This window comes from Hypanus sabinus, chromosome 4 (genome assembly GCF_030144855.1).
Source record: "Hypanus sabinus isolate sHypSab1 chromosome 4, sHypSab1.hap1, whole genome shotgun sequence".
In the NCBI taxonomy this organism is placed as follows: domain Eukaryota; kingdom Metazoa; phylum Chordata; class Chondrichthyes; order Myliobatiformes; family Dasyatidae; genus Hypanus; species Hypanus sabinus.
The window spans coordinates 81,571,635-81,596,141 of NC_082709.1; the positions used below are offsets into that span (position 1 = coordinate 81,571,635).

The window sequence follows — 24,507 nt, forward strand, 5'->3', positions numbered from 1 at the left end:
TTGAGTTCTGAAACTATGCTGCCTGGGACTTGAGGTGTCTGGTATCAGTGGAGAGAGAGACCAGGGAAATGCGATTGGTTTGGGGACTGACACAGTTCTTTGGGGAGAGAGCATGTTGTTGGGATTGATTTGGGAACTGACTCCAGATTTTGGGGGAAGACGGGCCTGTGGGATTAGTATGGGCTAGAAGGAGAATGTGGGTGTGTGTGTGTGTAAGCTTTGAGGCTGACTGAAGGCTGTTGGGAGAGAATGGACCAGCAGAATTAATTTACAGACTGACACAGGGCTTTGAGAAGAGGGCAAGCCTGTGGAAATACTTCCATGGCTGATACAGGGATGGAAGGAGAGTGAGAGGGTGAGTAAGCTCAGGTGCTGACACATGTCTGTTGGAGAGAGCAGGCTTCTGAGATCCGCCTGGGTTTGAGATTGATTCAGGGATGTAGGTTAGAGTGAGGCAGGAAAATTAGTTTGAGGACTGACACAGAGTAAGTTCCTGTGTCTGATTTCAGGCAGAGTTCAGAGTTCTGAAGGAGTGAGTTCTGGGTTCTGATTTCTGGGTAAGCGAGCAGAGAGGAAAATGGGGTTGAGAAGGATAATAAATCAGCCATAATGGAATGGCAGAGCAGACTTGGTTGTCCGAATGGCATAATTCTGCTCCTATGTCTTATGGTCTAAGTTAAATTCTTATCCCTTTCTGAACTTTTCGTCTTTGTATTTGTTCTGGAGACTTACAACACCCCTCCTGCACTCTCCTTCCTTTTTACTTTATCCTTACTTTTCCAAACAGGTGAACATACTATTCAACCCATCCCACTGACTGCAATTTTGCCCTGTCAACTGCCTATCCTTCCTCCGTCTCACTACACACTGTATCCACTTGTACACCAATTGCCTCATTCTCTGCCTTATCACCACAGTTCCCATCCCCCACCAAATTAGTTTAAACCCTTCTCAACAGCTTTAGCAAATCTGTCTGCAAGGATTTTGGTCCCCCTCTGGCTCAGGGGTAACCCATCCCTTTTGTACAGGTCATATCTTCTCCAGAGGAGATCCAATGACCCAGGAATTTGAAACACTGTCCCCTGTACCAATTTCTCAGCCACGCATTCATCTGCCAAATCGTCCTAATCTTACCCTCACCAGTTCGTTGCTTCCCTTGAGATCCTGCTTTTCAGCTCTCTACCTAACTCCCAATATTCTGTCTTCAAGACCTCCTCCTTTTTCTTACAATATGTACCACAACTTCTGGCTGCTCACCATCCACATTTAGAATGCTGTGGATCTGATCTGACACAATCCCTGGACGACAACATACCATCTGTGTGTCTCTTTCATGTCCATAGAATCTCCTGTCTGTTTCTCTAATTATTGAATCCCCTATCATTACTGCATTCCTCTTCTCCCCCCTCCCTTCTTAGCCTCAGACCTGGTCACCGCAACTTTCCCCGGTCGGGCATCCCCACAACGATATCCAAAGTGGTGTACTTATTATTGAGATAAATGGCCACGGGGTGCTCTGGACTGGCTGCTTATTTCCTTTCTTTCTCCTGATAGTCACCCAGCTACCTGCCTCCTACAATTTAGGTGCGACTACCTCCCTGTAGCTCCTATCTGGACCTTTCAGCATTTGGTAGATAATCTCACTTTACAGCCAAGATGTAACACTTCTCAGGACACAACCCTGACTTCAAGCATTTCAAATAATTACACTTTCCAGTTTGTCTCAGTACTGGTCAGTTCTATGAAATATTATCAACCACGAATGGTAACTCATTGATTTCATTTGGAGATACAGCACGGTGACAAGGCCCTTCCAGTTCAATGAACCCGTGCTGTCCAATTACATTCATGTGACCAATTACCCTGCTAACCTGTATGTCTCTGCAATGTGAGAGGAAACCAGGGCAGCTGGAAGAAACCCACAAGGTCCTGGGGAGAACATACAAAGTCCTTACAGACAGTGGCAGAAATTGAACCAGGATCACAAGTGGTAATAGTGTTAAGCTAACTACTACGTTACCATGCCATCCCAAAGAGGGACCAATTCTCTTGCTCCCTCTCCAGAACGCTGCCTGACTTGTTGAGAATTTCCATCATTTCTATCACCTCCTCATTGTTCTGTATGAGTCAAAGGTCATCCAGCTGCAGCTCCTGCTCCCTTGCATGGTTTATATGCAGGTGCACGATAATAAAAAGCTTGTCTTGCATAGTATCTGTGTAGCTGGACCTGCATGAACGCTATGCAAGACAGGCTTTTTATTGTACCTTGCTACATGTGACAATAGTAACCAATTTACGAGTGACTTTATACACCTCTACAAGGTCACTCCACATTCCCCTATGTGCCACGAAAGACCCTCCCTTCATAACTCAGTCCCTCGAGTCACTCACAGAAAACTTTGCCCTCATTCCATTGAAGTGGGATTTTGCAAGCAACCATTCACTTTGTGACTCCCTGGGCTACTCCCACCCACCACCTACCTTCTTCTAGTTTTTCCCCATTAGTGTCCTCTCACCTTTTCCCATCCCACTATCCATTACTTCCATGTGAAATAGCGATTCACCAGTACTTTATTCAATCTTGTCCATTGCATTCGATTTTCACTGTGGTCTCATCTACAGTAGAGAAGCCAAACAAACACAGGCATAGAGCCTCCATTCAGTCCATGGGAGAGACACGATCATTTGCATTGCCTGTTCAAAATTCAGGGCTCAACCTTGAGCTGAACAATTTCAGATAAAGCATTTCCAGTTTATCTCAGAACTGGGCAGTTGCAGTGTAAGAGCAGGAAACCATGGGAACATTTATCACAGCACATAGGGGTATGGGGACGGGGTATTGCTGATGATGCCCTGAGTCACTGGTTCCAGGTGAGGGGGTAGGTGGGAAGGGGGAATGAAAACAGGAGCTAGAAAGTGATAGGTGGAAAAGGTAAAGGACAGAAAGAGAAGGAATCAGATAGGAGAGGCAAGTGGACCATGTGAGAGGAGGGACACAAGCTGAAGAGAAGAGAAGGGGTGAGAAAGGTGCTAGAATGGGGAATGGAAAAAGAGAGAAGAGGAGGGAGAGAAATTACCTGAAGTTGGAGAAATTGATGTCCATGTGATCAGGTTGGAGGCTACCTAGATGGAATATGAGGTGTTGCTTCTCCAAGCTGAGAGTAGCTTCATTGTATCAGTAGAGGAGGCCATGGACTGACATTTCGGAATGGAAGATTGTTTCCATGCTTGAGCCTAGACCCCATGCCATGGTCTCTGCACTGGGGCTTGAACCCACAATGTTCTGGCTCTGAGCCACAGCCATTCTTTCTCTCCTATCACAGAGGAACAGAAGTTGTAAATGATATCAGCTGTTCATAGATAAATTCCATCATCAAGCATTCCCACCACCCAGGCCATGCTCTCTTCTCACTCCTGCCATTAGGAAGGAGACACAGGAGCCTTAGGTCCCACATCATCAGGAACAGTTTTTACCCTACAGCCATCAGGATCCTGAACCAGCATGGGTCACTTCACTCACTGTGACACTGAACTGATTGCACAACCTACAGAATCACATTAAAGGGCCCTACAATTCATGTTCTCAGTGTTTTTTGGTACAATTTGTCTTCTTTTGCACATTGGTTCATTGCCAGTCTTTTTAAATTTTTTTTTTGTAAATTCTATTGCATTTCTTTATTTCCTGTAAATGCTTGCAAGAAAAAGAATCTACATAGTTTGATCATTTTGAACTTTGAACTATCTACTTGCACCAGCAGTTTCAGAAGCTATGATCATATACTCAATGCACTCTGTGCAGTTATTACCCATCAGTGCTGATAAGAATCATGCCATTTACTGTATACTTCCCTCTAACATCTGACCACCCAGAACACAACCCGTCACACATACTTTGATAATAAATTTTACTTTGACTTTGAGTTTACTTTGCAAGTTAGATGTGGAGAGATTGTTATTCATTTAAAAGAGGTGATATTCTTTTAAAATCTTCACCTAAGTAAGCTAGGTTTCTGTCAGTTGTAAGTAGTTGTAACCTTCTTGCACTCAGGGTCAATAAAACCAAGGAATTGATTATGGATTTCAGGAAGAGGAAGTCAAGGAAACACTCACCAGACCTCATTGAGGGATCAGCAGTGGAAGGGGTCGTTAAGGACCCCATCACCTAGGACATGCCCTCTTCACATTGCTATCATCAATGAGGAGGAACAGGAGCCAGAAGAAGCACACTCAACATTATAAGAACATCTTCTTCCCCACTGCCATGAGATTTCTGAATGGGCAATGAACATTACCTCAGTAATTTTTGTTCTCTTTGCATTACTTATTTTATATGTAGTATTGTAATTTATAGTTTTTTATTACATATTGCACTAATTTGCTGTCAACAAAACAACATATTCCAGTGATGTTAAATCTGATTCTGATTCCAAACTCTGTGTTTTCCTGCAGACAGAGCTTTCACAGTGTGTATGTGGTCATGGCCGCTCCCCAGAGAGCCCTCTGGGGTTAATAGTGTCTTTTTCTCCATAACTAATTTCTGTATGAATAAAGAGCCAGCAGTAGAATCCTTTCTGCCCTCTTTGTGATAACGTTGTAAATACATATCCTGCCCTTTGATCACCCACTAACTGTCCGTCGAATACTTTGATCCTCAGTCCTACAGAGCTATAAAGCAGTGCCCCCACCCACTTTTTTGATGTGGGCAGGGTCTGTTTATGAGGAGTGTGTGTGAGATTGAGAAATGAACAGGCAATTGGGGCAGGCATCCACCGCTCCCCACCAGGCACAAGTGGAAGAGAAAAAGATAATAGAAACCATTTTGAATGACTTTTGGCAGAAAGATGTTTTCAATCGATTGATCTTTTTGAAGTCTAACAGTTCCAGCTGGTGGGCGTGCCATTTGCCACATGCTCTATGCACTGGTTTCCTGTTTTCAGCAAGTATGTGACTGCAAAGGATTGGAAATGGGAAGGGCAGTTCATGTCTTAAATGAAAGGCCGAATGGGAATCTGAAAGAGATTAACCTCCACTGGACTCTTCTGTGAATAGACCTTGGGATCCAGCTAAAGGCTCTAGATGACTCAAATATCCTTTCAATTAGAAATGGTGATGATATGAGTTAGGGCTTTTCTCTCTGGAGTGAAGGAGGATGAGAGGTGACTTAATAGAAATGTACCAAGATGACAAGAATCATTTGATAGAATGGATAGCCAGAGACTTTTTCCCAGGATGGAAGTGGCTAATACGAAGGGAGCATAATTTTAATATGATTGGAGGAATAAGGGGGTATGTCGCAGGTAGGTTTTTTTACACAGGGAGTGGTGAGTGTGTGGAACACCCTGCCAGGGTTGGTGGTAGAGGCAAATACATTAGGGTCATTTAAGAGACTCTTAGATAAGCATATGGATGATTAAAAAAATGGAGGGTTGTGTGGGAGAGAAGGTTTTGATTGATCTTGGAGTAGGTTAAAAGGTCAGCACAATATTGTGGGCTGGAGGGCCTATACTGTGCTGCACTGTTCAACGTTCAATACAGGGTTGTGGCTAGTGCAGATGGAAGGGTGGATTCAGGAGTTGCAAAGGGAATGATTTCTTTGAGATTTTGAAAAGGGATGAGACAGAAAGATGGATTTTGTGGTGTTATCTTTTAGAGTTGTTTGATGAAGGACCCGAAATATTATTTTTGATCCTCTTTCCACAGTTACTTCTAGACCTGCTGAGTATTTCCCACATTTTCTGTTTTTATTCATAATTTGAGGGTTTATAGATTTTTATTTTTATTTTTAGGAAGTACCATAAAGTAATGGTAGTAGTGTGATCACTGAAGTCGAGTATGATGTTTTCCTAAGGGGTTGAGGACTGTACCCGTGTGTGAGCTTGTTTAACTTGGGGAGATTGATGCACAGGCAGTCCCACATGTCAGGGTCAGAATCCACGAGCATGGAATGCAAGACGAATGGGGACAGCCTTCCTTTGCATTCACTGTGTCATCATCTTCTGACAATTCCACCATTGAAATCCTGGTTGGATTGCTCTTTGTGTGCAACCGCCCCTCTCCCAACCTTACCAACATCATGTACCAATTTGTGTACTATGCCCTGTCCTCTTAAGGCAAGCATGTCATATGCCTTCTTCACCACCCTATGTACCTATGTTGTCATTTTCACCTAGCTAGTTTTTTTCAAGTTCTTTCTGTTTATCAACCTGTTCATTTCAACCCCCCACCCCCTTCTCTCTTTTTTCCATTCCCTATTTTTGCTGTCTGCTTATCCTTCTCTTCTCCTTACCTGTCCAACACCTCTCTCTAGTACCCCTCTTCCTTCCATTTTTCCCATGGTCCACTCTCCTCACCTGTCAGATTCATTCTTCTTTGCCCTTTACCTCTTCCACCTAGCTTCTTACTTCATTCCCCCTCCCCCACCAACCCTCTTCCCCCTCACCTGGTCCCACCTATCACCTGCCAGCTTGGACTCCTTCCCCTCCCCTCACCTTCTTACTCTAGCTTCTTGCCCCTTCCTTTCCAGTCCTAATGAAGGGACTCAGCCCAAAACATTGACTGTTCATTCTCCTCCATAGATGCTCCCTGACCTGCTGAGTTGCTCCAGCGTTTTGTGTGTTACTATTTACTGTACATCTCCTGCCTCCCAAATGCATCATCTTGCACTTAATGGAACTAAATTCTCTCAGTCAATGTTCTCCCCAGATTTCCATCTCATCTATATCCTGCTGCGTCCTTAGACAACCCGTCACCATTCACAGTACCAACAAATTTCACAACACCCGGTGGCCACTTTATTAGGTACATCTTGGATGCTGCCTGACCTGCTGAGTTCCTCCACTATTTTGTATGTGTTTCTCCGGATATCCGGCATCTGTAGAATCTCTTGTGTTTCTGATATTGCTTTCAGCTGTATTGACTGCATCAAGTGTGTAAAGAGCCAGAAAGATCTTGAAGGATCCCACCCACCCGCTCATATCCCAGTCCCATCAGGAAGGGGACTACGTAGATCCACGCCTGGACCACCAAACTCAAAAAACAGTTACTTTCCCCAAACAGTAAGGCTGATCAACACCTCCACCCACTAACCCATCCCACCACACCCCAAATCACCACCACGGTATTGTTTCCTGTCAGTTCACCTTGTGAAGAGACACTCCTAGCGTCACTTTATGGACATACAATCAATCTATGTACATAAACTATCTTATGTACTTATATTTATTGTGTTTTTTCCTATTATTGAGTTCTTTATCTTATTGTGGGTTTTTTTTTATGGTGTATCGGATCCAGAATAACAATTATTTCATTCTCCTTTACACTTGTTTACTGCAAATGACTTTAAGCAATCTTGAATCTTCAAGTGGAAAAATTATATTTTCATTTAATAATGTTTCTTGTTTTTCTAAAATCCAGCTCCATCTTTCGGTTTATATTTACTCATTCTGGCACAACCAATTTGAGACTGATACCTGTTCTCCTGCATAATATGTGGTGAGGTATAAAAGATTTTAAAGATTAGCTTTATTTGTTGCATGTACATCGAAACATGCAATGAACTGTATTGCTTGCATCAACAACCAGTACAGTCCGAGGATGTGCTGGGGACAGCATGCAAATGTCGCCATGCTTCTGGCACCAACATAGCATATCCAAAACTTACTAACCCTAACCCGTACAAGTGGGAGGAAACTGGAGCACCCTGAGGAAACCTAAACGGTCATGGAGAAACCATAAAAACTGCTTACAGACAGCAGGTCCTCCAAAGTGTTACACTGACTGCTACCCCACCATGCAGTGTTTTATCATTCATGACTTGTTTGTTGGCAAGGCCTTTATGTATATAGACCATCTCTAATTGCTCCTTGAGAATATGGGAATGAACTAACAGGTAGGTAGGTAGGTAGCAGGTTTTAGCTCAGGATTTGATTCCAGCTGTGACAAATAGATATTAGTATTATTCCAAGTCAGCATTTCCAGAGGGATTCTGCAAGTTATGGTGTTCCAAGCATTTACTGTCCTCATCTTTTTAACAATTAACCATGGTGATAGCTGCTTTAAAAAGAATCTTAGTGAGTTATCGTGCTGCACTTGGTTGTTACTTTATTTTATTTGGAGAATGTACAAACTCCTTTCAGATAGGGCAGGTTACTGACAGAATATCTGTAAAAGTTTGCTAAAGTCTTTTGATGCCATACCAAATCTTCTCAAAACCCTAACAGTGGAGAGCATTCTGCACAGAGTATGGAGGCTCAATGCACAGGATCCAAAGAGACTGAGAAGATAATAGTCTTAGCCACTTCCATCATGGGCACAGATCTACAACTGTTGAGGACATCTTCAAATGGCAATGCCTGAGGAAGGCAGTATCTATCATGAAGGACCTTCACCATCTGGAACATGCCCTGTTAAATAGAACATAGACAGGCCCCTCAGCCCAGAACGTTGTACTGAACCAATTAAATTTGTAATCAAATGGTGAACTAATCTCTTTGGCCTACGCAATGTCCATATCCTTCCTTTTTCTCATGTTTATGTGCTTGTCTAACATCTCTTAAAAGTCTCTTTGGTTCAATTTCTGCCCCTACCACCACTCCAGGCAGTGCATTCCAGGTACCCACCACGCTCTATGTAAAAAAAAGCTTGTCCTTTATATCTCCTTTGAAATTATCCCCTCTCAGTTTAAAGCATGCCCTCTGGTATTAGACATTTCACCCCCTGGGAAAAAGATACTGTCTATGTACTTTATCTGTGCCTCTCATAATCTTGTAAACCTCTTTCAGATCTCCTGTCAGCCTCCGCCACTCCAGAGAAAACAACCCAAGTTTGTCCAACCATTTAAATGCTCTCTAATCAAGGTAATGTTCTGGTAAACTACTTCTGAAACCTTTCCAAAGCCTCAGCATCCTTCATATAATGGGGTGACCAGAACTGTGTGCAATACTCAGATGCAGTCCAACTAGAGCTTTATCAAGCTGGACAAGAGAAAATCTGCTGATGCTGGAAATCTGAGCAACACACACAAAATGCTGGAGGAGCTCAGCGGGCCAGGCAGCATCTGTGGAAAAGAGTAAACAGCCAACATTTTGGCTGAAACCATTCATCGGGACTGGAAAGAAAATCCTTCTCATCTTTTTTCCCACTCTTGATGAAGGGTCTCGGCCCAGAACATTGACTGTTGAAGTGTGTTTGTTGTTAACTCCAATAGCAAATTTTATTGTATGTTTCTAGATACATGTAAGACTCCTGACTTGAGGAAAGATATACTGCTTTTGGAGGAAGTACAAAGGAGGTTCAGCAAGTTGATTCTGGAGATAAGGGTGTTAACCGAAGAGGAAATTGTTATTCAAACAAGAGGACATGATTTGAGAGTTAGGGGGCAAAAGTTTAAGGGTAACATGAGGGGGAATTTCTTTACTCAGAGAATGGTAGCTGTGTGGAATGAGCTTCCAGTAGAAGTGATAGAGGCATTGTCATTTAAAGAAAAATTGGATAGGTATATGGACAGGAAAGGAATGGAGGGTTATGGGCTGAGTGCAGGACAGTAGGACTAGGTGAGTGTAAACGTCGGCACGGACTAGAAGGGCTGAGATGGCCTGTTTCCGTGCTGTAATTGTTATATGATTATATGGTTAGATGAAAGATTGTGTCACCTGGGACAGCACATGCTGGAATTTAGTAGAGGACATTTTATAGAAACATAGGACTAGCGAATAAAGTTTTGGCACAGACTAGAAGGGCCAAATGGCCTGTTTTCTGTGCTGTAGTGTTCTATGGTTCTATATACAATTATGACAGGGATAGTTAAGATAGAGGCAAGAATGCATTCAATGACAGAGCAGGCTGGATAGGTCAGGTGGCTGACTCCTGCTCCTGGTCGGTGACTGGATCACCTCTATTCACACTGTATATTAATGAGATAGACAAGAGAATTAAGTGTATGATATGTAGTAGTTAGTGTAATGCTATTACAATTCCATCAACCAGGGTTCAAATCCTGGTGTGTTCTGTGGGGTGTTTGTACAATCTTGCCGTGACTGCGTGGGTTTCCTCTCCTCCCACTTTCCAAAGATGTTTGGGTTAGTAGGTTACTTGGTCAACACACACAAAATGCTGGTGGAACACAGCAGGCCAGGCAGCATCTATAGGGAGAAGCACTGTCGACGTTTTGGGCCAAGACCCTTCGTCAGGATTAACTGGAAGGAGAGATAGCAAGAGATTTGAAAGTAGTGGGGGGAGGGGGAAATGCGAAATGATAGGAGAAGACCGGAGGGGGTGGGATGAAGCTAAGAGCTGGAAAGGTGATTGGCGAAAGGGATACAGAGCTGGAGAAGGGAAAGCATCATGGGAAAGCCTCGGGAGAAAGAAAGGGGGAGGGGAGCACCAGAGGGAGATGGAGAACAAGCAGGGTGATGGGCAGAGAGAGAGAAAAAAGCAAACAACTAAATATGTCAGGGATGGGGTAAGAAGGGGAGGAGGGGCATTAACAGAAGTTAGAGAAGTCAATGTTCATGCCATCAGGTTGGAGGCTACCCAGCCCAGTATATAAGGTGTTGTTCTTCCAACCTGAGTGTGGCTTTTGACAGTAGAGAAGGTCATGGATAGACATATCAGAATGGGAATGGGACGTGGAATTAAAATGTGTGGCCACTGGGAGATGCTGCTTTATCTGGCGGACTTGGTCACATGGGTGTAAATGGGCAGTGTGGCATGTTGGGCCACAACAGCCTGTTACCATGCTGTATATATGAAAAAAATCTAAATCTGAATAAAATCTTCAGTCTGTAAGAGGAACCAATCATTCTGCTGGTATTTGAACCAGTCAACATTAATAATTGTTTTGGTTACAGTATTAAAAAGTGGTCCTGTGGTTGTGTAGCAGTTAGCGTGCCACTATTACAACTTGGGGCATTCCAGAGTTTGGAGTTTAGTTTCTCCGCCGCTTGTACATTCGCGCTGTGAACTAAGTGGGTTTTCTTCCAGTGCTCTGGTTTCCTCTCTCAGTCCAAAAACATATGGGATTAGTAGATTAGTTGGGCATTGTAAATTGTCCTGCGATTAGGCGAGGATTAAATTGGGGGATTGCTGGGCAGGACAGCTCAAAGGGCCAGAAGAGCCTGTTCTGCGCTGTTTTTCTGAATTAAATAAATAATTGACCCGCATTATGCTGCTGGCTTTATCTCTAACCCAGTGCTGCTGGCTGGCTACAACATCAGTTCCCTGTCGCATTTACTTTCCATGTGAGGCCAGAACATACATAATCCTCACTCTTTAGAGAACTCTGCTGTAGTGGAAATTGTCCCAGTGAGAATAATCAGCTAATGGATTGAAAGTGTTAATTTCCTCAGCTATAAACATTTAAAATGTGAGGCTAATTTGCCTCAGCCTTTGAGTGAATTCAATAGTAAATGCGTTAACCTAATTAAGGGGTGGGGAATAGGATTCAGCGACCAGTCAGTCGGTAAAGGCCAGAGACCCAGAGCAAGTACGTGGCCGGGATATCCTGCATTCCAGAAATGACTCCTTCCCCACCCCCCAGCCTCAGTGAAAGGTACAATTAACTGGATTGCTTTTGTTCAAGGCATTCCTAAGATTAGTTATGTTCTGCTGTGTACTCTCAGTGAATCGAACCAGAAAAACCTAATTGCCTCACTTCACATTTCCCTTGCTTTTTATGAAAAAATAATGAGCCTTAATTTACCATATGCATTGGAATATCTATTTTTTAATTATTTAATTTAGAGATACAGCAAGGTATCAGGCCATGCTCTCTTCTCGCAGCTGCCATCAGGAAGGTAGAGGAGTCTCAGGACACACCATAGGGTGCAGGTATAGTTATTACCCCTCAACCATCAGGCTCCTGAAGCAGAGGGGATAACTTCAACTGCTCCAACATTGAAATGCTTCCACAATCTATGGCACTTTCAAGGACTCTTCCTCTCATGTTCTCAATACTTATTATTTGTTTATTTATTATTATTTGCCTCTTTTTGTATTAGCACAGTTTGTTCGCCTTTTGCACACTGGTTGATGCCCAAATTGCTGCAGGAGGTCGTTCATTGACTCTATTACGGTCATTATCCTGTTATGGATTTATTGAGTATGCCCGCAAAAAAAAAGAATCTCCGAGTTGCATATGGTGGCAGTATGTACTTTGATAATAAATTTACTTTGAACTTTAAACGAGTCTGAGCCACCCAGTTAACACATGTGACCAATTAACCTGTATGTCTTTAGAATGTAGAAGGAAACTGGATCACCCAGAGGAAACCCATATGGTCATGGGGAGAGCATACAAATTCCTCACAGACAGTGGTGTCAATTGAACCCAGGTCTCTAGTGCTGTTAGGCATTATGCTAACCACTACACTATCATGTTGCCAATTTACTTGAGCATTGTGGGTAATAATAATATTACTTAAGATGTTCACTAAATAATATTGTTAGCATTTCTGTTCTCCAGTTCTCCCCAGATTTACTTCCAACCAACAATATTTCAAATCTCTCCTGAGAGCATTTAAAACATGGTCTTCAATGTCTGTTTCACAGACTGATCCTAGTTCTTAAAATGTACACAGAGTGTAGGAAACAAGAGATTCACGTGTTTTCAAGGGTAAAATAGCATCGTCAAAGACCCCACCAGCCACGCATAGTAATACTGGGCAAGGAATAGAAGAGAGCAGTAGTAATAGATGTGGCAGTCCCAAATGACAGTAACATCAGGAAGAAAGAATATAAAAAGCTGGAGAAATATCAGTGCTTGAAAGAGAAGATAGAAAGGATTTGGAAGGTTAAAGCCAGAGTAATCCTGGTGGCGATAGGAGCACTTGGAGCTGTGACAGCTGGACTGGGAGAGTCATTCCAACAACTCCCAGGAAAATCTGAGATCTCAGTCCAGAAGAGCACACTACTAGGAACAGCAAGGGTACTGTATCAAACCCTCAAGCTTCCTGACCTCTGGCAGAGGACCTGACATACACTCATCAATAAGGGGTGAGCAAAATATATATTTTTAAAATAAATAGATAATCAGGCAGAGGTAAAGGAGCCTCAGATCTTAAATAGCTATTACCCTATATCCATCAGGCTCCTGAACTGGTGTGGATAACTTCACTCATCTCAACACTAAACTGATTCCACAACCTATAGATTCAATTTCATGGAGTCTACCTACAACTCATGTCCTTAATATTATTTATTTAGGGTTTTTTTTGAACAGTTTGTCTTCTTTTGCACGTTGGTTGTTTGTCAATATTCATGCACGGTTTTTCACAAATTCCAATGCTTTATTTTCCTGTAAATGCCTGCAAGGAAAAAGAATCTCAAGGTAGTACAGTATATGGTGACATATATATTTCATAATAAATTTTGAATTTGCCTAAAATAATTTATAAGACTGTAATTAAAAATTCTAGACTATATTAAATGTCACCAGTTGTGAAAAATTAAATTCAGATACTTATAAAGTTTAAACAGTGAATAAATCACCAGTAACGTTAGTGGATGTGAAAGTTCAGAACTAGAACGAGTAAAACAATATACAGATCTTTCATTTTCAAATTGGGCATGGAATACAAAATCTAGGTACTGTAGCTTTACTAATCTGCGAACCCAAATTAGGCCTCAGCTAGAACGAAATAGAAGTTGCTGGCAGTATTAAGCAGATCCGGAAGCATTGTGAACAGGGGAAGTCCAGTTTAGTGTTCCAGGACAGTGCCTTCAACTAGAATGTTGTGGTCAGTTTGAAACATTACCCTTGGTCAAGTTTACTATGACCTAAGTGAGCATGTAGGAGAAATTTAATGGAATTGTACCAAAACTGAGGGGTTTCCTTCACAGTGATAAACTAGAAAAAGGTCATTATCCTTGTAGGAAAAGATTGTGAGGAATTTAATCAGGACATTCAAAAATATATTTGGATTCAAATTTATCACACATACATGGAAACATACAATAAAATATGTTGTTTACATTAACAGCCAACACACCTAGGGATGTGCAGGGGGCAAATGTCGTCACACATTCTCACACCTACATAGCCTGCCCACCATGTTCAGCAGAATAGCACACAACACAACAATAGCTCCCACTCTCTCTCCTGCACAGATGGACAGTGTTCCAACTCCAGGACAGTCCTCCAGTCTCCTGACTTAGGTCATCAGGCTCCAACTTTCAGACTTCTGATTAACATTTGGTGTCCAATCTTCAGTATCAACACCTGGAACAGCAGAGGACAGCACCCCAAACTCTAGGTGCGCTGACTGACCAGCCCTCGTGCCTCGTTATTCTTCCTGTCACGTGGACAACAGGTCTCACATACCGACTAGGATAGCCTGACATCCACGGATGTCTTAGTCACCCACCCGTGCTGCCAGCCTCCGAGTGCAGAGCAGAGGCCTGGACTCTGGATGACCTCCGTCATCTGCCTGCATGGCTGGATTCCAAACACAAGGCAGAGGATTGATCAATAATTTCTGCATGGGTCTGTCTGTAAACCCTAACTCCCCTCTCCGTTCCCCAAAGCCATCCCTACGAACCTAAACAACAACTATGTCTGAGCCACGATATCGATAGAGGCCACAGCTCAGCGCCATCTTGAGCTTTTCAAAGAATGAATGAGGAGAAGGACCATCTCCAACAGTTTGTGTGTGTTGCTGGGAAATATTCAGCTCCAGCTGAAACATCCTGCTCATCAGGCCATGGGCAGCTATGGTACTGCTGTGATATCCTCCAATCTTAAATTCCCTCAGTCCTCTAAAAACAGACCAGGTTGTCTTTTGAAACTACTTCATGCTATTTTCTTTAACAATGCTCCCTAATAGTGGATAGCAAATATCTGTCGATATTGTGTGGAATAGTTCTATTTTTTACTCTTATTTGTAAATGATGCTATCTAGTGCTTGAACCTTTCTCCTTTGAACAATTGGCTGAGTTGTTTTATCATTATCCTTCTTTCAAGGTACTTTCTAATAACTTATCCGGAATGAGTGCTAGGCTCATTCAACTGCTACTCCTCAAGTGTAAAGTTGTCTTTTTAATGATAAATGTTCTTCTAATAATTTCTAACCCTTGGGCTTTACTCCAAGTCATTTATTGTTATTACCCTACAACCACCAGGCTCCTGAACTGGCGTGGCTAACTTCACTCATCTCAGCTCTGAAATGATTCAAGCAATTCACAATTCAAGGACCCTACAGTTCATATTCTCAGTATTATTTATTTAGTTCATGCTTTTATTTGCTCCATTTGTCTCCTTTTGCACATTAAATGTTTGTTGGTCTTTATTTAGTTGATAATTATTTAGACCATTCTTTATTTTCCTGAAAAAGCCTTCAAGAAAATGAATCTCAAAGTAGTATATCGTAACATATACATACCTATGTTGATAATGAATTTGCTGTGACTTTATTTTTGACTATTGTAATTTGATCAAGTTCAGCTGCAATGAAAAACTTACTTGCAGGCATTCAGCATCATGTAAAGATGAAAGGCTAGCTTTGTTTCTCACATGTATATCGAAGCGTACAGTGAAGTGTGGTCATTTGCGATGATGTCCAACACTGACTGAGGATGTGCTGCGGACAGCCCAGAAGTGTCACTGTGCTTCAAGTGCCAACATAGCATGCCCACAACTTACTAGCCTGTACGTCTTTGGAATGCGGGAGGAAACCGTAACAACCAGAGGAAATCCGCACAGCCATAGAGAGAATGTACAAACTCGTTACAGACAGCAGTAATTGAACCTGGGTCTCTGGCATCTCAACTGTCATGCTGGTTCAGGAACGATTATCACCCTACAACCATCAGGCTCCTGAACTAGAGTAGATAACTTCACTCACTTCAATTCTGAACTGATTCCATAACCTAGGGATTCACTTTCAAGGACTCTACAACTGATATTCTCAATAATATTTTTTTTAGTATTTGCACAGTTTGTCTTTTTTTGAACATTGGTTCTTTTCTCATGTGGAGTTTTTCATTGATTCTATTCTATTTCTGTGTTCTATGAATACCTGCAAGAAAATGAATCTCAAGCTATATGGTGACATAGGCCTTCTTTGATAATAAATTGACTGTGAACTTTTTAAACTTTGATTAAGTAATTTTAAAACTTACAAAACGATGATTGCTGAAATATGGGTTTTGTAAATAAGTATAGGAATGATGATGTGTACTGATTACAGATCTGTGGATTGTGAGCAGAGGTGTGTGAGTGGCCTGCTATCTCCGTATTGCAAAGGAAAACATTTTATCAATTTTCCTTTCTTTCAGATTGTCAACTATAATCAACGCTGATCAGATCCTCGTGCTTCGGGATGGAGAGATTGTAGAGAGGGGAAGGTATGCATCCCATTGTCAGGAACTTTCCAACAGATTTTATCACCTTTTATCACCTACGTTTAATCTTTAAAATAAAATATCTTCCAAAGGATTTATAAACAATAACTACACAAAACTGTTGAAATTATCTCAGACGTTGGTGAGGCCTAATTTGGAATATTGTGTGCAGTTCTGCTCACCTACTTTTGCTACCATTTCCTCAATTTGGAATATCGATTTACAACCTCATTTTATTTCTGCAATTTTTGGTATACCAAATGAGGATGATAATCAGTTTTCCCCTTCAATTAGACGAATGATTGCTTTTGTAACATTAATGGCCAGAAGGTCTATATTACAAAATTGGAAAGAAGTAAATCCTCCTACCACGTTCCAGTGGTTCTCTCAAACTATTTCTTCTCTGAGCTTGGAAAAAATTAGAAGCACTATTTTTGACTCATCAATTAAATTTGAAGAAACTTGGGGACCGTTCATACGACATTTTCATATGAATTAATTTGGCCTTTTCCAGACCTTCTCTTTACTTATTCTTGTTCAGGTATGGAGTTCCGGAGTTTTTGGCACTATCATATACAAATAAACTGTTATTATTGCCCATGTTAGTTTAGTTTAGTATTTTTTGTATATTTTTTGCCTGTATTTTTATAATTTTTTCTTTTTCTTTTGATGATTATTTTTATTTTTTTCATATAATTATTATAGACTTGATTGATAATGTACTATGTTTTTCTGTTGATATTTTAATAGGATATTGTTATCCTACTATTAATTCAATTTCAAGTCTAATGCATTTATAACCTATTTATTATTATACTATGTTTTTTTTATATATGAAATTCAATAAAAAGATTGAAAAAGAAAAGAAAAGTTCTGCTCACCTACTTACAGGAAGATATCAATGAGATTGAAAGCTTACAGGGAAAATTTACAAGGATGTTGCCAGGACTTGAGAACCTGAGTTATGAGGAAGGGTTGAATAGGTTAGGAATTTATTCCCTAGAGTGCAAGAGAATGAGGGGAGGTTTGATAGAGGTGTACAAAATTATGAGGGGAGTAAGTGTGGTAAATGCGTGCAGGCTTTTTCCGCTGAGGTTGGGTGAGGCTAGAACAAGAGGTTAAGGGTGAAAGGTGAAATACTTAAGGGAAACCTGAAGCAGAACTTCTTCCAGTCAGAGGAAGTGAGAGTGTGGAACATGTTGTCAGTGGAAGTGGTGGCTGTGGGTTTCATTGAAACATTTAAGAGAAGCTTTGCTGGATACATGGCTGGGAAGGATATGGAGGGCTATATTCTGGGTACAGGTTGATGGGATTAGCCAGATTAATAGTTTGGCACAGGTTAGATGTAGTGCTGTAGTCTGTGCTGTAGTGCTCTATGACTGTACACAGACCTGGATGAGATCGATGCATCAGTCTAGGGCCTGTGCCAATAATGTAGAGTCATAGATTAATACAACACAGAAATGCAGACAGCTTTCTCTTCTAGGGAAAGGATATAGGAGCCTGAAGACACATGTTCAGTGTTTTAGGAACAGCTCCTACCCCTCCACCATCAGATTTCTGAACCAACAATGAACCACCAATGAAAACAACAAATTTTACAACATATGTCAGTGATTCTGATTTTCTCTCCCACTCTCTGTAGTTTTCTCTCTCCTTCCTGAGGTATAACAGGCAGTAGCATCATTAAAAGTGCAAAAAGATGGGGACGATGACACCAGAAATGAAAGGTTCTCACTGCTACACCTGGACTTTTTTTACTCCACTTGAAGGAGAACTTCAACATGTAGTTTGTTAGGAAAGGAAAAGATGATTCCATTTTCAGGTTTTCAATCTCTGGAAACTAGGGTTGTAAAATAATCATGAATAAATCCAAGAGGAGATAAAGAGCATAAGGCCATAAGACACAGGAGCAGACTTAGTCCATTTGGCCCATCGAGTCTGTTCTGCCATTCCATCCAGGTTGATTTGTTTTCCCAAAACAATACTCAGCAACGTGACCTGAAACATCGACAGTTCATTTCCACCTGCAGATACTGCTCGACCTACCTAGCTTCTCCAGCAAATTGTTTGTTGGTAGATAGATATGACTTTCTCCCACAAACAAGTCTGGAAACCTCAAATGCTATTAAAGGGAATTTGGGAAAATGCAAGTAGGAAAACAGAATGGAACGATATGCTGGTAGGGTGAGGAAAGAGGACTGGAGGTTTATTTGGAGTGTGAATTTCTGGGCAAACATCTCTCCTGTTGCAGACTCAATATAATTCCTTAAAGGAGAGGTTAAAGGGAAATTAACCTTCAGAATTATGAGGGCTTTGATTGTTTTTTGGTTCCAAGAATCATATAGCTGGGAGTTGGTTCTTTTAGAATTCAGTAACAGTCATAAGATCAAGTTTAACCCTCTCCCAAATCCTTCCTCAATGAAGTACATGAATCCTGTATGTGATTGTATTGCTTGTCCCCCGTCAATGGTTTACAGAGGTTACCCTTCACACCACAATTGTACTTCCTAGTCCCCTCCGGAATTCCTTAGCTCTTTATCTCTGCTGAATGGCTTTAGGAATGTCATGTTTCCTGCTGCTTTCAAAGGCCGGCCTACCCCTGAGACTGAGGATTTAGTTCCTTCCTGTTTCAGGCCCTTTTTTCATCAGATAGATCATTATCCTTCCCTTCACAACCTTAATGGGTTTAGTATTTACTTTTGCATGCTGTGCAGAAAGTAAACTTCACACTTGGGTTAATGTCATTCACAGACTGACTGAGGCTTGAATTGCCGGGGAGCCTGAGGGAAACCCTTTCAACCCTGTACATACATTCTGCACATCTCTCACTCTGTCTCACAAGAGGTCCTGCAGATGCTGGAAATCTAAAGCAACTCACATAAAATGGTGGAGGAATTCTATGGAAGTGAATAAACACTCAGTGGTTTGAGCTGAGATCCTTCATCAGGACAGTTGGAGTCCTGATTTGTTGCCTGACTTGCTGGGTTTCTTCAGCATTTTATGTGTCTTACTCTCATGTTTTCTCTCTCTCTCTTGCTCTCCTCCAGTCTCCCGAATACCCCAACATAGCGAAAGATAGTTTATTTATTTAGAGATACAGTGCAGAACTGGAGCTTCGGTTCCCAACGATCCGCACTGCTCAACAACCCACTGATTTAACCCAAGCCTAGTCACAGAACAAATTACAACTATTTAACCTGCTAACTTAGAGTGTGAGAGGAAACCAGAGCACCTGGAGGAAACCCACACACAGAGGAAGGAACGTACAATTGTGCTTACAGAGGGCGCTGGAATTGAACTCCAAACTCCGACACCCCGAGTTGTAATAGCATCGTGCTAACTACAATGCTAAATTTAGCACACTAAATTATAGTTTCTCTGTTAGTTTTAGATTCATTGAAAGTTAACACTGCAAATATTATTTCTGTCCATGTCTGGGAAATGAACAGGCAATGTTTTGGGTCTGGGCTCGTCATCTAGACTGGTCCAAACAAAGGGTCTCAACTTGAAACATCAATTCCGTTACCCTTCACAGATACTGCCTGACCCACTGAGTTCCTCCAGAGTCTTGTGAGTTTCTCCAGATTGTGGCATAAACTGGATTAGGGGCACAGCCCCTCCCCTCAGCACCCAGGACAAGTCCTCTTCTCCTTACTACCATCGGGGAGGAGGTACCCTAAAGACCTACACTCAATGATGCAGAAGCAGCTTCTGAATGGTCCAAAAACTCATGAACACAAACTTGTTTTTCTTTTATTTTTGCACTGCTTAGCTTTTTTTAAAAATAATTTTATATAATTGCACTGTACTGCTGCTGCAAAACAACAAGATTGACATCATGTAAATCATAATAATTCTGATTCTGTTCTGCAGTCTCTTGTGTCTGTTGTTACTTCTGTCTACACTGGTCTCAAAACTGATGGCACCTTCCAGAAGCTGATAATTATACGTTTAGCAGTAAACTTTCAGCACTGCAGTTTGAGATTCAGTACAACATAGAGCATGAAATCTTTTACATAGTTTTGATGAAGACCTACATAGAACATAACTTCACGATGGACGAAGCCTGAAAGGAGGGGAAGTGGGCATGGAGCTAACAACTCAATCCTGTAAAAACCAAAAGCTACAAAAATTACAATGACCTCATCCCTGGGAGAGTAGGAACTTTGCCTAGAAGGTATATGAAGTTGTGTAGTGAAAACAGAAGCCACGGAGCTGATTAACCTTTGGCCCAGGACAGAGGACTCTGGCGAGCTGCTGTCAGCAGCCTATGCCTCAGTAGGACTAATGGGCTTAATCCCAACTAATCTTACATAGAACGTAGAACAAGCTGGTCATTTATGGGTCCAGGCAGTGGACAGTTGAGGGATTATGTGCATGCTCAGTATACCTGGAGAAGGAGCACACAGTCTTTATGAGTACAGTGAGTACAGAATCAGAATCAGGTTTATTATCACCGGCGTGTGTTGTGAAATTTGTTAACTTAGCAGCAGCAGTTCAAATTCAATACATAATCTAGAATAAGAAGGAACAAATAATAATTAATAAATCAATTACAGTATATATATATTGAATAAATTAAAAATTGTGCAAAAAGTAGAAATAATATATACTAAAAAAGTGAGGTAGTGTTCACGCTTTCAATATCCATTTAGGAATCGGATGGCAGAGGGGAAAAAGCTGTTCCTGAAACGCTGAGTGTGTGCCTTCAGGCTTCTGTACCTCTTACCTGATGGTAACAGTGAGAAAAGGGCATGCCCTGGATGCTGGATGTCCTTAATAATGGACGCTGCCTTTCTGAGACACTGCTCCTTGAAGATATAAACATAGAAAACCTACAGCACAATATAGCCCTTTGGCCCACAAAGTCCCTACCCTAGAAATTACTAGGTTTACCCATAGCCCTCTGTACCTATCCAAAAGTCTCTTAAAAGACCCTATTGTGTTCGCCTCCACCACCGTTGCCAGCAGCCCATTCTGCGCGCTTACCAGTCTCTGAGTAAAAAACTTACCCCTGACATCCCCTCTGTACCTACTCCCCAGCACCTTAAACCTACATCCTCTTGTGGCAACCATTTCAACCATGAGAAAAAGCCTTTGACTCTGAAGATGTCCTGGGTACCCAAGATGGAGCCAACTAAATTTACAACCCTCTGCAGCTTCTTTTGGTCCTGTGCAGTAGCCCCCCACCTCCCCCCCCCCCACCCATAGCAGACAGTGATGTAGCTTGTCAGGACGCTCTCCACAGTTCACCTGTAGAAGTTTTTGAATGTATTTGTCAACATACCTAATCTCTTCAAACTCGTAATGAAGTATAGATGATGTCTTGCCTTCTTTATAACTGCATTGATATGTTAGGACCAGGTTAGGTCCTCAGAGATCTTGACACCCAGGAACTTGAAACTGCTCACTGTCTCCAATCCCTCTATCAGTACCAGCCCTCCAGCACACAATGCTGTGCCGACCTTTTAACCTTCTCTAAGATCAATCTAACCTCTTCCTTCGCACCGAGGCCTCCATTTTTCTTTCATCCATGTGCCTGTATAAGAATCCCTTTAATGTCTCTGATGTGTCTATCATCACCATTGCAGTGTGATCCATGCACTCACCACTCTCTGTAAAAAAAAAACTACCACTGCCATTTTCCCTTTATTCTTATCTAATCATCTTAAAATTATGCCCCTTCGTATTGGCCATTTCCACCCTGGGAAAAAGTCACTGGCTGTCCACTTGATATATGCCTCTTATCATAATATACATCTATATGAAGTCACCTGTCAAGTCACATTAGGGTCATTTAAGAGAAAAGCCCTGGCTCACTCAACCTCTCCTCATAAGACATGCTCTCTAATCCAGGCAGCATCCTGGTAAATCTCCTGTGCACCCTATCTAAACCTTCCACAACCTTCCTATAATGAGAGATGAACAGAATTCTCCAAGTGTGGACCAAGCTAGGTTTTAGAGAGTTTTATACTTATGAGCATTTTATCTGAATGGTGCATTCCACAAGTACAGCACTCGATTGTTAATGACTTGAAAAATTGGACTGGATTATATTTTGAATTAGAACGAGAGGTCGTGGGTTAAAGGTGAAAGGTGAAATGTTTTACGTGGAACCTGAAGGAGAACCTCTTCACTCCGAAGGGTGGCAAGAGTGTGAAGCTAGTGAATGCAGGTTTGATTTCAACATTTAAGAGAAATTTGGGTAGGTACATGGGCTGGAGAGGCTATGTTTCAGGTGCAGATCGATGGGACTAGTCAGATTAATAGTTTGGCGTGGACCAATTGGGCTTGTTCTCTAGTGTTCTATGACTATGATTGTAAATTAAATCCACAGCTCTTGGACTCAAAATTGGATACCATTCCAACCCTAATTGGTTATGTCCGTTTCTGTTTCAGCCACGAGGCATTACTAGATAAAGGGGGAGTTTATGCTGAAATGTGGATGAACCAGCAGCAGTCCGAGGCATCTGACTCATCATCTGACACTGAAGCCAAAGACAAGAGCACTGAGAAACTACAGCCTCCTGGCAGCAAGAAGGGCCAGAGGTCCCACTAGCTACTAAGCAGAGATTTAACCAGGAAGCAGATGAAAGTTACCTCACCATTGATGTTGTGAATATACTGAGTTTGTACTGAACCATTATATCTCATGATTGTTCCGGAACATTCTATGGATCAGATTCCCACAGTACCTAGTCATTCTTAACGAGAAAGGAAAATTGTCAATGATTTATAGATTTTTCTAAAGACCATAAAACCATAAGACATAGTGGCAGAACTAATCCATCTGTCCCATTTAGTCTACTCCCATCAAGGCTGATTTATTATCCCTCTCTATCACATTCTGCTGTCTATTCCCTGTAAAGTTGATACCCTTACTAATCGCGAGTCCATCAACCTTCGCCCAATATACTCAATGACTTGGCCTCTACTGTCTGTGCCATTGAATTCCACAGATTCATCACTTTCTGGCTAAAGAAACCCCTCTGTTCTAAAAGGGCATCCTTTAATTCTGAGTCTGTGCCCTTTGGTCTTGAGGCTGATTTATACTTCTGCGTCAAATGAACGCCGTAGGTACAGCGTAGCCACATAACGTACACTGTACCCTACGCCCTACCCTAGGCCAGAGCCTGACGCGCACCTCTCTAAAAATGTAACTGCGTTGCGGCAACACGGACTGCAACAACTGTGATTGGTCGGCTTGGTAGCATCGTATTTCCTCCTGTCTATAGGCATACTGTGTGTACACTGATGCGAAATAAATGAACTAAATTGTCAAATCTGCCAGCCAACATCCGAAAATATTTGAAATGCATTTCCTCATCCATGTCTCTCCGTGGCCGGACAAGCACAGAAAATTCACCCTCCCTCTGCCTCAATCTGTTCAATGGTCGTACACACCATCTCCTCCGACGTCTTCTCTCTTTTCTGCATTGCAGTAATTTCAATAAAAGTAACCCTAGTTCAACACTTATTAGCTCCAACTCCAACATGATGCACTCAGTCGCCATTAGAAACACCACCACCAACTAGCGTTTTTGCAGTGAATTGCAGAACGACGCAGACACACCAACGCACAGGTATAAATGCTCACAACAGCACAAGCCACTTAAGAAGGCTGCGGCATAGGCTACTATGCAGAGCTATAAATCAGCCTTTAGACTCCACCACTATAGGAAACATCCTCGCCACATTCATTCTTTCGAGGCCTTTCAATACTCAATAGGTTTCAATTATATCCACACCACCCCCCAGCTCACATTCTTCTAAACTCCAGTGAGAACAGACCCAGAGCCATCAAGTGCTCCTCATACTCTGACCCTTTCATTCTCTGGACCCTCACTAATGCTAGCTCATCTTTTCATAGATAGAGAGCACAAAGCTACTCACATAGCCCTCCATATCTCTTCCGTCCATGTACTTAACCAAACTTCTCTTAAAAGTTCCCTGTCAGGTTCCCCTGAAATAATTAATCTTTCTCCTTTAACCCACAGATTCATCACCTTTTTCCTCAGTAGAAATAGCCTGCTTGCATTCACTCTATCTGTATCCCTTATAATTTTGTCTACCTCTGTCATTCTCATACACTCCAGGGAATAAAATCCTAACATATTCAACTTTTCCCTTTAACACAGGTCCTCAAGTCCTGGCAACATCCTTGTAAAT

At 41.8% G+C, this 24,507-nt stretch overlaps 1 protein-coding gene across 1 annotated transcript in view; it reads left to right on the forward strand.

The window, feature by feature from the left end:
* The window catches only part of abcb6a (ATP-binding cassette, sub-family B (MDR/TAP), member 6a), a 215,276-nt gene extending 191,819 nt beyond the window's left edge, over window positions 1–23,457 (forward strand). Inside the window, exons 19-20 of the mRNA XM_059967532.1 lie at window positions 16,270–16,338; window positions 22,738–23,457. Coding sequence (XP_059823515.1) covers window positions 16,270–16,338; window positions 22,738–22,897 — 229 coding nt within the window. The 3' untranslated portion in view covers window positions 22,898–23,457. The remainder of the gene's footprint in view (window positions 1–16,269; window positions 16,339–22,737) is intronic.
* Window positions 23,458–24,507: the final 1,050 nt, after the last annotated feature.